Below are 14,326 nucleotides of genomic sequence, written 5' to 3' on the forward strand. Positions count from 1 at the left end.
AGGGAATTTGGGGTGGTTTTGGGGCACTTTGGCAGCCACTGGGTGGGGTTTTTGTACAGCAGAGCGCTCCCGCTCCAGCTGGCAAGGAGTGATCTGTCTGTCTGTCCGTCTGGGCGCCCCGTCCTGGCCCTCCTCCCATGGCAGCCACAACTCCCGGCTCCTCCAGACCTGCGAGCCCTCTCTCCTTTCCTATTCTACTTCAAATTTCACGAGAAATAGATGAGTAAACACCGCGTACGTTTGCGTGGGTGCAGCGGCGGCTTGCAGCTTTACGATCCCCCCCCCCAGCTGTGATTCATTGCTTTTTACATTTTTTAATCTATTCCCCCGCTCCCCCCTCCCGCTCTCCCTCGCAGCCCAGCAGCTGTCGTTATCAGTGAAGGGACTCGGCGGTATTTTTGCCATACTCTGCTTCTATTCATCGATTTGTTGAATGAAAACTATTTCTCCGGGGCTGTCGCGCGACTGGAGCCTTCGGAGAAGCAGCAGCTCGGGGGGCGTTTTGCTCCGCATTGAAACAACCTCATGCCACGACGGCACTCGTTCCTCGTCCTAAATCCCAATTTCTGCAGCTTCCCCTTCCCTGCCACCCCACTGGGGTCTGGGGTCCTGCTGGAGGCAAACCTGGGGCTCCTTTGGGACGTGTGGGCATGGGGGACACCAGGAGGCAGAGGCCGTTCCCTTTTGCACGATGCAGTGCTGGAGCAGCATCTGGGTGTGCTCCTTCATCTTTAAGTCTTTTATGTTTTATTTTATTTGTTGTTTTCTTTTATTATTATTATTATTATTATTATTATTATTATTATTATTATTATTATTATTTTAAATAAAATCACGGCAGTCACTGGCTAAATACCTGCAATGACAGGCGCTGGTTTCCTGCCAGCACTACTAAAAAAAAAAAAAATCCCAGTCTTGGGCTCCATCAATACCAGGGCACGGCTTGAAGGGCAGGTTTTGCCTGGGGAATGGGCTGTTGTCCCAGGGCTTCAGGAGCCCTTTTTCCCACCCAGCAATGGGGCCTTTCTTCCGGGCACAATGAGCCCTCTCGCTGCCTTTCTCGCCTTTTCTTCCCCGGCTTTCCCACATTCTGTTCACACCTTCATGAATATTCAGAGGCCATCGGCCATATGAAGCTATTGAGAGCTCTTGTTAACACTCCTGCTAATGACATGCACCTTCAATGGCAAACAAAAACACAGATAAGAGCTTGTTAGCGGAGACCCTTGTTCCCCACCTAACAAGGTTTCCATTGACTCGGCCACTTGTGGTGACACATTGCTTGCTCTCACTGTTGCCTCTTTTGATTCGCGACTGGCTTTTACGGAGGGGTTTTTCTCCACCCCCCCTCCCCATTTTGTATTTATTTATTTATTTTTTATTGTGCGGTTTTAAGCTAATTAAGGAAAAGGTCAGGGCTCCCCTACCAGTGCCTGGCGGTGCAGGCAGGAGATGCTCGGCCACGGCGCGTGGGAACACGGGGCCAGGAGCGGCATCGCTCAGCCTCGGCCCCAAATCCAAAGTCCCCAAGGGTTCCCTGCCTGGACAGATGTCCCCCTAGGCCAAAATGCTGTCCCCAAGGTGATGAGGTGGCTCCAAAATGCTACCAGGCTCCTGCACCATGCTCTCGGGATGCTCCTGGGAAACGCTGCTCCCAATTTCTGGCTCTACAAAGAGAGTGAAGCCTCTGTGATGCTGCGGCTCTGCTCCATCGTCTGGCTGTGTGTCCCTTTCCCCCGGTCACTGCTGACATCCGTGAGGCTTTCATTAGGCTGGACCCACCCATTCGATCCTGCAAGATGCCTGCTTGGGGTTTTTTTTTGGCCACACCTCATTATTTCTGCTATTATTAGGCCCTTGCCGCGTTGTTTGTCATCTTGCCGAGGCCCCTCGGTTTCTATGGATACTGCCTCCTCAGTGGCCAGGCTATCAATTAAAGACAGCTTCAGCTCCCAACTCTTCCCGAGGACTTCGTGAGGATCCAGAGATAATTCCCCCAAAAAGCTTTGTTCAGCACGGTGTCGCCTTTTTGGTACCGGCCGCTCGGTTGCAGCTCAGCTTGTTCGGGTTTTCGAGGTGTCACCAGCTCGAGCACAGGCTGACCTGCCAGGGGAATGAAATTGGGTAGCTGCTAGGAGGGATTAATCCTAAAACACATGTACGTGATGTATAAACAGTAAGGAGATAACCATCATAGTGATGTAAGAGGCATCAGTGAAAAAATCTCTGCCTTGGAATTGAAGGACATTTCTTTTCTTGTCCTCTGCTGTGAATGCACAAGGAGGGAAGGCCCGAGGCTTTTTTCTGCTTAACGCCCAGCTTCAGGACAGAAAAAATATGCGATGCTGAGAGGAGGCTGAGCCTCTTCTGGCAATGAGACTGCTTGAAATTGTCTGTCTCCTGCTGAGTGGGACTGGGCTTGTCTGTGGAGACCTCACCTGTGCTCATGTGGGCATTGCAAGGCTTCTCGGGATGGTTTTGGGGATGAGAAACCCTGACCAGAGCTAGAGAGGAGATGCTGGTCCCATTCACCAGCTCTCAGATAGCTGCTTATTTTTTCCTTGCCTTTCTGCAACCATAAATTGTAGATATTTAATGATTTATCAGAAATCTCAGGAGGCTTCATCCGGCCCAAAAACCCGAGCGCTGTTTGCATTCACTCTCCGGGGAGAAATCGTGTCCCAGGGGCAGGAGGCAGCAGGAAAAAGGCTTTGATTCTGATTCGAGTTCTGGCTGGTGATTACAATTCTTTATATGCTCTAAACCAGTTTATCTATCCCCAGGTAGATGCGTGCTGCCAGCAGAGCTGCAATATCCATCGAGGGCCGCCCAGAGGTATGAGGAATAAACTCGCGCATTATTAGCTAATAGAGGAAAGTGATTCGATATGGGTCTCAGAAGCTGGAGTAGATAAATAGGATGATAAATGTTGGCATTAGCAGACGTGACCGACTCCTCTGTCTCTGTGATTTGGTAGTGCCCAGTAATTAAATAGTTGGAGCCTAATGTATTTTAAACTAGAGCCGCAGCCCGTAAATCACGCAGATTATGCTCTTCCCTGCTGTGCGCTCTGGCTCGGGAGGAATTCCCATTCCCGTGGTGCAGCTGCCGCCAGCCCCGCTTAAACTACACATCCATCGGGGCCGGGGATGGCAGCGCCGGTCCCGTTGATGCTCCCGGCCAGAAAACCCATCCCGGAGCCCTGAAGCTCCAGCAAGAAGCAGGCATGGCTCATTTCCAACTCAGGAGGGCTGCCCCCCATGGCCTTTCCAGCTCAGGGTGTCTCATTTTGGTTGGGGCAGCTTCACGCCCACCTGCATGTGAAAACACACCTGAGATAAGTAACGACCCTAAAAAACACCAGCTGAAAAACAGCACAGGGAGAAGAGGTGCTTGTGAAACCCATGGTGTGATGCTGCCAGAGCATCCCCATCGGGACCCCTCTGCACACCCAGAAAGGGCAGTGGCACCTCCCGGAGATCAGCAGGACACAAAAAGAATTTTGTAGACTTTATGGATTTTGTTCTAGTTGTAGCAGAGCAATCATTTTTTTCAGTGATCCCGATTTCATCTGTGTATTTACACCGAGCTTTAGTTTCCTCTGCAGCTGGATGACTACCTTGCACTAAATAACATGTTTTTGTCATACTTTTACATGGGTTGTCCAAGAAGGAAACCCAACAATTTCTAATGCAACATGAAGCTGCATCAAGGTAAGAGTTATTTTTTATCTTTACACAAAATTAGCCTCCATCTCTAATCCTTCTGTTGGCCAGACATTATCCTTCTGCAGGAGGTAGGACGTATTATGTGGAGTTTCTCCATTAACATTTAGCAAAGGCCAGATTTAAACATTTCCGTGCCATCCAGCCATTTTATGCCTTTTAGCAACGTTCCTGGATGAGCTCGGGCTTTCATTTGAAAATGTCTCTGCGATACCTGGCATTCACAGGCGCCGGTTTGCAAGAGCGCTGTCACGCTGCCCCTGCCCACACGCGACGCTGCCTGGAACCACAGCGTGATAAAACCTCTCCTCGCTCTTCCTGGAGGTAATTATTTCTAATAAAATCTATTTGTGCCTCAAATTCTTTCCTCTTCCAGCTCATGCATTTTTAAATAAAACGGGTAATTCTGCCGTATCGGTGCGAGTTATGGCCACTGAGGTCTTCCTGCTGTTCTGCACATGAAGACCAGGAGAAACTTTTCTCTGATGGGAAGTCTGAAGTCTTCCTGCCAACTACATGCTCTGCATGGGTTTTAATTCTTAAAAATAGCTTTAAATCCTTGTCTTCTTTCTTTGCCAGCCCCATTGTCCAGCTAGGGGCTGCATCAGGCTGTGTCACAGCAAACCTTTTATGTAGGTTGTCCATGAAGGGAACACAACAATTTCCAGCAGAGTTTGAAGCTGCATCCAAGTAAGAGTTATTTTTTCTTTATCTTTATAGAGAGCTAATTCTTGCCTGGCTGCTCACAGGTGTGAAAACCCACACCATTTGCGTACAGAAGGGCTTCAGGGACCTCTTGGCTTGGATCGTGTTTGAGAACTGACCTTGTTTTTCTCTCCCTCCCCCTGTCCAATGCACTTCTCAAGCACAGCGAGAGAGAAGGGGGAAAAAAGGAGAGCTTTTCCCAGCAAGGAGATAAAACTTCCATCAAATTGGCCATGTCACTAGAGACCCCAAACTAATAAGTCAATCCTACAACTGTATAATAAACTCATTTATTAGGTTTTTATTTTAAGAGTTGGTGGTATTAATTAGATTGATATGGCCCATAAATCACTTGATTTGGCTGAGCCCTCAGATACTTGTAATTTAAATTAATACAAGTGCAGCTTAATTAATCTGATTAAATCCTGGGCCCAGCAAAGCACTCTTTGCAGCATCCAGGAGCACAGTGGTGGGGAAAACGAGTATTTTAAGGTAACTCAGTGTCCTCAGCAGAGGGTCAGGTGGCGTTGCTGGTGAATTGAGGGGCAGAGCTGCAGAAAAGGCAACACGTGAAAACTGTGTGATGAGTGAGGTAAGAGGCTAGGTGTGCAAACCCAGGCTTGAACATGAGCTGGGAGAGAGTGTAAGCCATGGCTTGACCTCGTCTGTGGGCATCAGGTAAATTTTTCTCTCCCTCCAGAGCAGGTTGGTGTGGAGGGAGGATGCCCTGACCCACTCCTCAACCCTCCTCCCAGTAAAAGCATTCTCTGATGATGTTTCTGGACACTGATACATCCTCTGGTGGTGTTTCTGGATGCAGGATCACATTAGTGATCCTTTCTCTCTTGCTGAAGGCACCCAGAGCCCCTCTGCTTCCCAGCTTGGAGGGTGCCAGCCCCTGGCTGGGTGAATAGCACCAGCTAACTGCCCGGTGTTTCCTTCTCTTTTCTTCCAGAATGCTCTGGGTTGACAGCTCTCAAGATTGATGTCCCCTGTCTGTACAGCCCAGACAGCTGCTGTGCAGCTTTCCCCATGCTATTTTGCCTTAATCCTGACTTTAAGCGAGCTCCCCCATGGATAAGAGCAGAATTCAGTTCCCCTTGTCTGCCCCAGCCTCGGTTTCTCTGCCGAGTGGTGGCACAAGTCTGATATTACCATTGTTTTGCCAAAAGCTGGACAAAAATCCCTTCCAAGGAGACTTCTGAGGAACCACAGCATGGCCAGCAGCACAGCACCAGCCCGGGGCTTGTGCAGCCACAGGTTGTGTCCGTGAGGGTACACAAAAATGTTTTCTTTTAAAAGCAGGAGATAACACCAGTATAGCAGCTGCATTAATCTAATATTCTCCTTCATCACCAAAAGGGAATTGCCTAAACAGCCAGGGAGAGGCACGTTTTATGAGTTCTTCTTACAGGCTATCAATCAAACATCCCAAGAAAGGCACTGATGCCCTTTTTGCTCGCCGGAGGGAAATCAGCTTCCCCACGGCTTTGCTTTCAGCCCGTGTAGCCCCGCAGGATAATAGCTGTGTTTCGGACGTTTTGGCCAAGTTTTCCTTCAACCAATCTGGAGGAAAAACCCACACGGAAGAAACCTGTCAGAAGAGAGGGAAAAGAGCCCAATTAGAGGCAGCGATGTCTTAGCTCTCTGCCCTCTCTCCCCCGTGGACGAAGCAGATGTAAAACAATAGCTGGAGTTGTGGGGAATTTAATTGGGGACTTCAAAGGAAGCGGCGGCAGCTCCTTTGATCTTTCAGTGTGTCTGAATGTCGCGTTGCAACGGTGCCTGCTGGTCACGGCAGTGACCTCTTGTGTTAATTAGTGTTTATCTGAAATCGAATTAGCTCACAACTGGGAGAAAGCAGAGCGAAAATCAGAGGATAATCATAGATTTGTGCGATTCTCAATTAGAGGTAAAAGCGGGTCTTTGGCTGCAGAAGTTGACATTAAAATAACTCCGGGAACAGCACGTTTTGGCTTTGTTTTCCTAATGCTCTTCGTCCGCTGGTACTATTTCTCTTACTAATGCCCCGCGCTGCTTTCATCTTTGCTGAGTCTGCTGCTCCGCGGTGCTCGTTGGAACTTAAACCATAAACCAACAGCGAACAATGATGCATTATTTATAGCAGAGCGAGTGCTGTAAGGCTGACAATGGGGCAAAGCTTCTCTTTCTTGTGGTCAGTAATCCATAAATAAATACATCATCTACGGAGGGGTGCGGGCTGGTGTGATGGGTGGGAATAGCCTGCGCTGTCCAGTGAGGGCACCGAGGATGATGTGGAAGCCAGTGCCTGGTTTTGGTGCAAATTGGCCGTTTCTGAGCACTGGTGTTAAAAATCTTCACCTGTACAGAGGTGTGTGAGCTGCCCAGCCACCTTCCCAATGCCCTTCTGTGGGGCTGAGAGGAAAGAGGAGGGCAGCGAGGGTTCGTGGTGCAGGGAGATAAATGCGTTAAAAAGTCAGGTTCTCTGTCTCAGTGTGAAATATCAGAAAAAGACAGGATTTTGGAGCTCAAACTATCTCAAGAGGCCAGTATACAGTCCCAGTGCCTGAGCAGAGAGTAGCTGGAGACGTAGAAGTCAAACATCTGTCCACCAGGAACATCTGCAGAGCTTCAGCGTGTCGGACTGGAATGAAATCCCATCCTCAGGCCAGATCCAGGTCCCAAAGTCTCCGACGTGCAGGAGTGCTTTTAGCCAAACCTTCCCTTTTGCTTGGGAGCCAGATTAGGGCACTGCCAGCTACAAGGTGGCCACTGCCGTGTGCTGATGCGTCCTGCTCCACATCAGGCAGCAAGGTGCTCCAGAAACACCCCGCTGGCACGGCCCCGCATCCCTGGGTGCTGGCTGCTCCATTTTCTGGGGTCAGCCACAAGAGGGTGGCATGATGATGCTCACCACGCAGCCTCCCTGCTTGCCGCCGCTTTGCTTCGAGCGTGGCATTTTACAGCCAGCTCTGGAGACGTAATAAAACTTCGGAGCAGGTCTTTCCTTTTGGCACATGAACACGTTTCCCACTACAAAGGAGCCTGAGGGGTGTTTCTGACGGCAGCGCTGACGGTGAAGCAAGCCTTGATGTTACACGTGTTCCTTATGCCTAAACCCAACCTCGGTTAGCAGGTAGCTCAGCAGCGGATAAAATTCAGCCTATTGAGGGATCCAAACTTTTATTGGCCCTGCTGACTGCTGTTAGGAGAAGCCCACAAGTGTTCTTTATGAGCAAATATTATTTTTCATAGTCTTGTCTGTTTACAAGGCGGTGATGTTCCGTGCAATGCTTTGTAACGCGTCGGGATGTTTCTCGCAGACCTTTATTTGATTATAGCTTGTGGTGAACAAGCTGGTTAACAAATATACATGCACAAAAAAAGACTCGTGACAGCAAGGGAGACTAACTTGAATGAAACATTCATCTCATGAAAATCTGCCCAATCTGGGCTGTCTCAGTATGTTTTTCTAAAGCAGACTTTCAGTAACCCAACCCAAGCCACTCATCTTGAATAATGAATCAGTGGATGGGGCTCTGTGCAAGGCAAGTTAGCATTTCATTTTGCAAATCCTTGCTTGGGAGACAAGTCCCAGTAATCAAAGAACAGGGCACAGAGGATGTCCAGGTAGCAATATGAGTCGAAGAGACAGAAAAACAAGCAAACAAAAACACCAAGTTTTATTTGCACAGCTTTGTGAGCGCTGGGATATTTTTAGGTTGCTTTAACCTGATGGTTTTCCATGTGCAGGCAGGTGATGTTGATATTCAGAACACACTTTTGCCTCTCTGCGAGTTGTTTCGGAGCCTGGCATTCATCTAAAAGCAAAATCCCCCAGCCTGGATCCATGCAGGATCCTGCAGGGTGTGCCTCTCTGCACACTCGTGGTCCTGCCTGTAGGACCAGGGCCCACGTTTGCAGAAACCCCTTTTACCACAAACCCATTTTAAATACGAGCTTCCGAATCTCATTACCTGCTGGCTTTCCCTCTTCCATTTGTTTTTCTCCTAACAATGCACCTGCCAATATCTGCCCCAGAGCCCCATTTTAAGTGGCATTTTCCATCGTTAATGTCACACTCCTGCTCCCTATCTGTCTTTGGCAAGTGCTGACTGCCTGCAGCAGGACCAGGGAAGAGGGAAAACCCTCTCTGGGCATAGCAATAACACAACACCCATTCCTGGAAGAATGATGAGATAGCCCATGCAATAAATATTTATAAGAGCAAGCGTAATGAAATGAATGTGTAGTAGACTGAGGCTCCCTTAGGGTTTGGTCATCACATGTTTTTTTCCTCTTTTCTTTCTTCTCTGTTATACAGAATTGTCCTGATGTCCCCGGGTTGTCGAGCAAATTGCTTATTGTGTTGCTCACTTACACAATGCATGTTATTATGTGCAACCAGCTGCTCCTGTTTGGCATTGCTCGCACATACGGAGCAGGAGGCTACCGTCACTTCTCTCGTCTGGAAGTCAACGCTCCCTCTCGTGCTGAAGTTGCTGCCGGGCAAGGAGAAATCTGGCCTCGGAGTGAGTCCTGGTGGTAAAGGTCCCCAAGGGACTCCTTTTCAGGGAGGAGTGAGGTGCAGTTCTGTGATGAGTTTGAGCTGATCCAGCTTTGTGCTGCATTGAAAGCTTCCTCGTGCCTCTGCCTGTACGTTCCCGTTGCTTCCCTGGTGCTGGCACTGACCCTCGGGTGACTGCGTGGGCAGCTGGAGCAGAGGGTTGCTCTTGTTGTTTTTGCTCTTGCCAGTGAAGTTTCCAGCTCCGTCCCTTCCCCTGCCCGGCTCCACACTCCTAAAAGCACAAATGCCAGCACAAAGGAAAGAGCAGCCACCTTTTCTGGCAATTAGAGCAGCTTACATCCCTCTCAAAACATCAGCCTCAGTGTTGGAGGGCTGGCTGTGGTCAAAGGTGGTCAGCTATTCCATTTAAAATCTGTTTCTCCCTTAATTTTGAATTTACTTCCATGTCTTTAATTTGCTTTACCTTCTCTGATGCTGGACCACATGTTCTCCAGGCTCTGAACCCCCACAGGAGGCAGGCAGAGAGCATTTTTAGCTGTAGGACCCGGACTGAACCTGGGTTAATATTGCACTGCCTAATTAACAAACCCATGCAATGCGCTGTGAACCTTCTTGTTCCTCAGTGCTTCCTCTGTGTGTGTGTGTGTGTTTTGGGAGCAGGGGTTGTTCTTTCCCTTGTTTGTGTTACCGTGTCTTACACAACTGGTTCCTGCTAGCCTGAAGCCAGCAGCAGCCATCTGGGAGTGGACATGGGCTGCTCAGTGTGGGTTTGGGTTCGAAGCCTGGCAAAACTTTGCTTCAGGTACCTCTGCAACACGTGCTACAAATTTGGGGTCTCTTCCATCTATACCAGAGGCAGGAGAGGGCACCTTCCAAAATCGCTGTCCCCCCTGGACTACAAGCTGACTGCATGGGTAAAGCTCCTGATGAGCTGGATAAATCTGAAGCAGCTTTAGCTGGATTTCCCTAACGACCTCTTAATTGCTGGGATCTTATACTGACCGAGAGATGTGTATGACCCACCCTCCATACACCTGACTCACCAAAGATTAGTGTCTCCCTAGCAGGGAGCAGAGGGCTCAAACACCTGCCTCTTGCTGCTGCTGCTCTTTGCCATTCACACTTTCTCAGCTCAAAATATCGGAGGTTTGCAGCTATTGTGAGGCAGAATGAAACTCCTTGCTAACAGGGGCAGGAACACTGGGGAGCCTGCAGCACATGAATGGGGTTTTTTACTTGCCATAAGCATTGGGGCAGAACTGTCCTTATCTGGGAAGGAACATCCCTCCTGTTGGCAGAGTCTGCCGTCACTTTGTCCTTTATGGTTTTACGGCCAGGGGGTTGTCTGATCCATCCCAAATGTACAAAGTGGCTCTCTCCCAGGCTCTCCTTCCTCTGCAGACACTGCGAGGAGTCATTTCACACCACACAGGACATCCCTGCGGGCTGCTGAAGGGGCTCATGCCTACCCAGGAGGTGTGACACCAGGAATGCCTGCCTGGATACGTGGGGCTGGGTCCTGTGAAGGTAAAGGAGTTGTCCTATGGGGACATCACTCATCGTGAGCTTGCTTTGTCCCTGCTGGTGCAGGTGACAAGGGGGACGGAGGGGACTTGGTGTTGCTCTCGCAGGGTATGTGAGTTGTATGTGTGACTGGAGCTGGTGCTCCAGGTCATGTTACAGCCATTTGCACAGTTCAAGGCTGTTTGCTAAACTCCCCCATCCTTTTTTTTTTTTTTTTTTCTTTTAAATTTTATTTTTCTCTCATTGAGAGGGGAAACATATCTGCTGCAAGCTTGGTGTTGTTAAAATGCTGCTTTAATTCCTGCTCCCACTGACCTGCAGAAGACAGAGAGAGGTGACAGAGAGGTCTTAAATAACGCTGTAAAGTCAGGCAGGAAGCAAAGATGAGAATTGCTCTTGGGTCTTTTGATGCCCAGGTCAGTCCCTGCTCCTAGCCCCACCTGCTCACAAGGCGCTGGGTCAATGGCTTAACGCAGGCAGGTGCTGTTAGCCAGAGAGCTGTGTTCTGCAGACTGGTAGCGATTGTCATTATTTATGTTATGCTGGACTTGCCAGGTATTTCAGTAAAGGTTTCCTTGCTTTAAGGCAAGGAGAAATGTCCAGTATCTGAGGAAAAGCACAGGGGTGTGTCTATGAGCAAGCATAATGAGGAGGCATTCCTCTAGCCTCGTTAAAGCAATTTGACAGCACCTTTAAAGCCACCTCACCCAGAAAGGAGCAGATAGGAGAGATTCAGAGATAAAGGAGAGCTTGCAGCTCTGCATGGGAGTAATGCAGGAGGAAGCTGGGTTGGTTAGAAGTCTCCTTTCTGTCCATGTCGGGTCCATGCACATTAAAACCAGGCTGCTACATGCTTTGTTGCTCTGAAACAAAACAGCACCCAAAGTGGGCAATGTGGCATCAAGCTGATGTTATTGATGGTGCAGGAGCAGGGCTGGTGGGTTTGTCGTGGCTGTGTTGTAGCTGCCTCCCCAGCAAGGTCCCGGAGCTGGGCACAGCCTCTGCATGCCCCTGCTCAGGGCAGGAGCTGCTGGCTCCAGGACTCGTCTGCGCCGCCAGTGCCAAGCGCTGACTTGGGAGTTGCACAACTCGTACACATGGGAAACCCGCTTCCCACCACGCAGCCTTTCTGGTTTCATTTAAATTTCTTTTATAGTTCATTAAACAAGCTAATAAATAGGAGGGTCTGCATTAAAAAGGTTTTCCTTTTCCATATTCTGCATAGCTGGAGCCCTCTCTGCATTCCACCCCGCAGCGATAAAGCATCCCAGTGAGCCAGGCAGCCTCTTCTCCTTTTGGAGGCCAATGCAGACCGTCCCCTGCCTGCTCCGCATGCGGCCACATTTTGTTTTGTGCCAGCTGTGCTGTGGAAAGCAGGACTGGGTGTCATTTACCCTCAGGACTAACCCTGCACCTGTAGGTGCACACGTGCAGCACGGAGCTGTGTTTGGGATTCAGCCAAGCCGCGGAGGCAGCGGCCTCGGTCTCCATCTCTCAGCACTCTCTGCCGTGTTTTCACTGCTCGGCTTGGCTGGTGGATGGCACCCCGCTCCTGTGGCTGTGTTTTGGTGGTTTTATTCTGTTAAAAAGACGGCTGAAAGCACAGGTTACCCTTTCACACCCCTGAAGCCCACTGTGGACTCCAAGCCCTCACCCCACGGACCCCGGCCTGTGCGTGGCCGCTGCGAGCCATGGAGCGGCTCCAGCCAGCTCGTCGAGGTGCCAACACCACGAAGGCAGGACGGATGGACAGATGGATGGATGGATGGACAGATGGATGGATGGATGGACAGATGGATGGACACACGGATGGACGGACAGCGCCGTGAGGAGGAGGACACCTTGCTTCCTCCTCATGCAGCGGGGCGGTGCCCTCCACGCTCACCTGCGCCCGTAAATAAACAGACACAAGGAAGGAGTGGATTTTTTTTTTTTAATAAATAAATAAATAACACCACACCAAACGCTCCCAACGCCCCCACTTCCCCACCTGCCGGCACCGCGCTCCCCCCCCCACCCCTCAGGCAGCGCCGCCGCCCGCGGGCTGGCAGCAACCTGTTGGACCCGAGGGCGGGAGGAGGAGGAGGGAAAGAAGGAGGAGGAAGAAGAAGAAGGAGGAGGAGGAGGAGGCGACCCCTGGGCTCGCTTGGGCGTTCAGCCCCGCTGCCAAAGGCGGAGCAGCGGCAGGCCACGGCCGCCTCCCTGCCTTTCCCCCCCCTTCTCCTCCCCTTTCCCCGTGGCCGGCAGCGGGGCCGGGCGGGCAGCGCGGGGCTCGCACAAGATGGCGGTGGGGCGGCGGGACGGCGGGCTCCCCTCATAGATGCGGCCGCGGCGGCCCCTGCTCCCGGCGCCCGGCGGGGCTTACATGGCGCTGGAGGACCTGCTTTGTCTCTGCTTCGCCGTCCTGGCCGTGCAAGGTGGGTGAGGAGAAAGAGGAGGAGGAGGAGGAGGAGGAGGGAGGGGAAACGGGGCTCCGTGCCCCCGCGCCCACGGGAGGCGGTGGGCACGCGTGGGGGCGAGGCGCCACCTGCCCTCGCCCCCCGCGGGCAGCGCAGGGATGCGCGCTCCGCTTGTGGGGTTTTGAGCCCTTTCGGGGCTCAAAAACCCCTCTCCCCTTGCTTCAGTGGCCGTTTTCAGCCCCTCTCCCCCACTCTGTCCCCAGTTTCCACACCCCGTCCCCTTTTTTCCCCTTTTTTCCAGCCCCTTCCCATCCCCTGCAGCAGCAGCCGCGCCGAGCGGTGCCTCCTTTGGGGTCACTTTTTGGGGCGAGCCCCACGGGGAGACCCCTTCCCGAGCCCTCAGCATCCATCCAGAGGGGTGCTGAGCCAGGACGAAGCACTGGCCGAGCTCACAGCAGACCCAGATACCCCAAAAGGGGAGCATCGCCCCACTCCTGGTGCCTGAACCCTCTCCATCCACCCACGAAGGAATCCAGTGCTCGCCCCGTTTCGTAAGGGTTGCATAAAGGGCTCCGTGCCTGGGCACATTTTGGGGTGCCACACATCGTCCTGTCTGCCTTCCCGTGCTCTCCATCAAAGTTTGAGGTTTGTCCCAGTCTTGGACCTTTGGGTACGTGGCGTTTGCCCCGCGTGTACGTGGGCACCCGCCGGCTTTTGTCTGCATCCTCGTGAGGGGCAGGGAGGTGCGGGTTGGCAGAGCCACGCCAAAAAAATGCAAGCCCTGCACGTCCCCTGGTTTAAAACGGGCTCTGAAAGCAGAGGTTGTGGTGGAGGGGTCGTCCCTGCTGCATTGGGTGTTTTTATCCCTTTTTAAAACGCGCTCAGGTTCAGCAGAATGTAATTATAGCATGAAGGGTGTTTAGTTTTTATGGCTTCCAAAATAGCCTTTTGGGGAGGAATACAGTGCGGTGGAAGGTTGCTGTTTTGTTGTGTGGTGTTTTTTGTTGTTTTTTTGTTTTTTTTTTTTTTTTTGGAGCATTGTGTAAGCCCTTGGTAGGCTCCTGCAAGGTTTGGGGCAGCGTTTGCTGGAGGTGCAGGGTGCTGGTGGCGGTGCCTAGGAGCGAATAAAGGTCCGTGGAAATGGCCCCATATCATCGGGGTGTGTGGGTTTTGCCAGACGGGTGGCAGGCTGTGACCCTAGCCGTGGATGAGCGGGTGGGAGCCGTGCCTGCTGCCCCTTCAGCAAGCCGCAGCGTGGATCTGCAGGCTGATGGAGTACAAGGATTTAAAAAAAAAATAAAGAGGGGAGGGAGAGGGAATGTTGTTTTTCAAACCCACTTCAACAAGAAAACTTCGCGAGCTCTGTGAGGAGCCGCAGCCGTGGCTTCCCTGCTTTTTTACAAGCGATTAGGCAACTGGTGGGAATCGTTCCTGTTCGTTCTCTGACCGTGGGCCGCGTACGG

At 51.4% G+C, this 14,326-nt stretch overlaps 2 protein-coding genes across 6 annotated transcripts in view; both read left to right on the forward strand.

The window, feature by feature from the left end:
* The first annotated feature begins 3,388 nt into the window (after positions 1–3,388).
* On the forward strand, positions 3,389–12,533 carry LOC311442975 (uncharacterized protein). Of its 4 annotated transcripts, XM_084532769.1 has the most exons (5): positions 3,389–3,713; positions 3,953–4,049; positions 4,305–4,415; positions 8,737–8,957; positions 11,690–12,533. In XM_084532769.1, exons 1-5 carry the CDS (start codon positions 3,698–3,700, stop codon positions 12,406–12,408), a joined length of 1,164 nt encoding a protein of 387 aa, XP_084388895.1. In that variant the 5' UTR covers positions 3,389–3,697; the 3' UTR covers positions 12,409–12,533. The 4 variants fall into 4 exon arrangements, 3 of the variants coding, with proteins under 3 accessions (XP_084388895.1, XP_084388896.1, XP_084388897.1); XR_014696991.1 differs by lacking the exons at positions 8,737–8,957; positions 11,690–12,533 and adding an exon at positions 5,131–5,205; XM_084532770.1 differs by lacking the exon at positions 4,305–4,415.
* A 90-nt stretch (positions 12,534–12,623) lies between these two features.
* The window catches only part of IGDCC4 (immunoglobulin superfamily DCC subclass member 4), an 83,954-nt gene continuing 82,251 nt past the window's right edge, over positions 12,624–14,326 (forward strand). For both annotated transcript variants that reach the window (XM_084532766.1, XM_084532767.1), the window contains exon 1: positions 12,624–12,881. In XM_084532766.1, the coding sequence (XP_084388892.1) occupies positions 12,785–12,881 (97 nt within the window). In that variant the 5' untranslated portion in view covers positions 12,624–12,784. The remainder of the gene's footprint in view (positions 12,882–14,326) is intronic.

This window comes from Aythya ferina (assembly GCF_964211825.1).
Source record: "Aythya ferina genome assembly, chromosome: 11".
In the NCBI taxonomy this organism is placed as follows: Eukaryota; Metazoa; Chordata; class Aves; order Anseriformes; family Anatidae; genus Aythya; species Aythya ferina.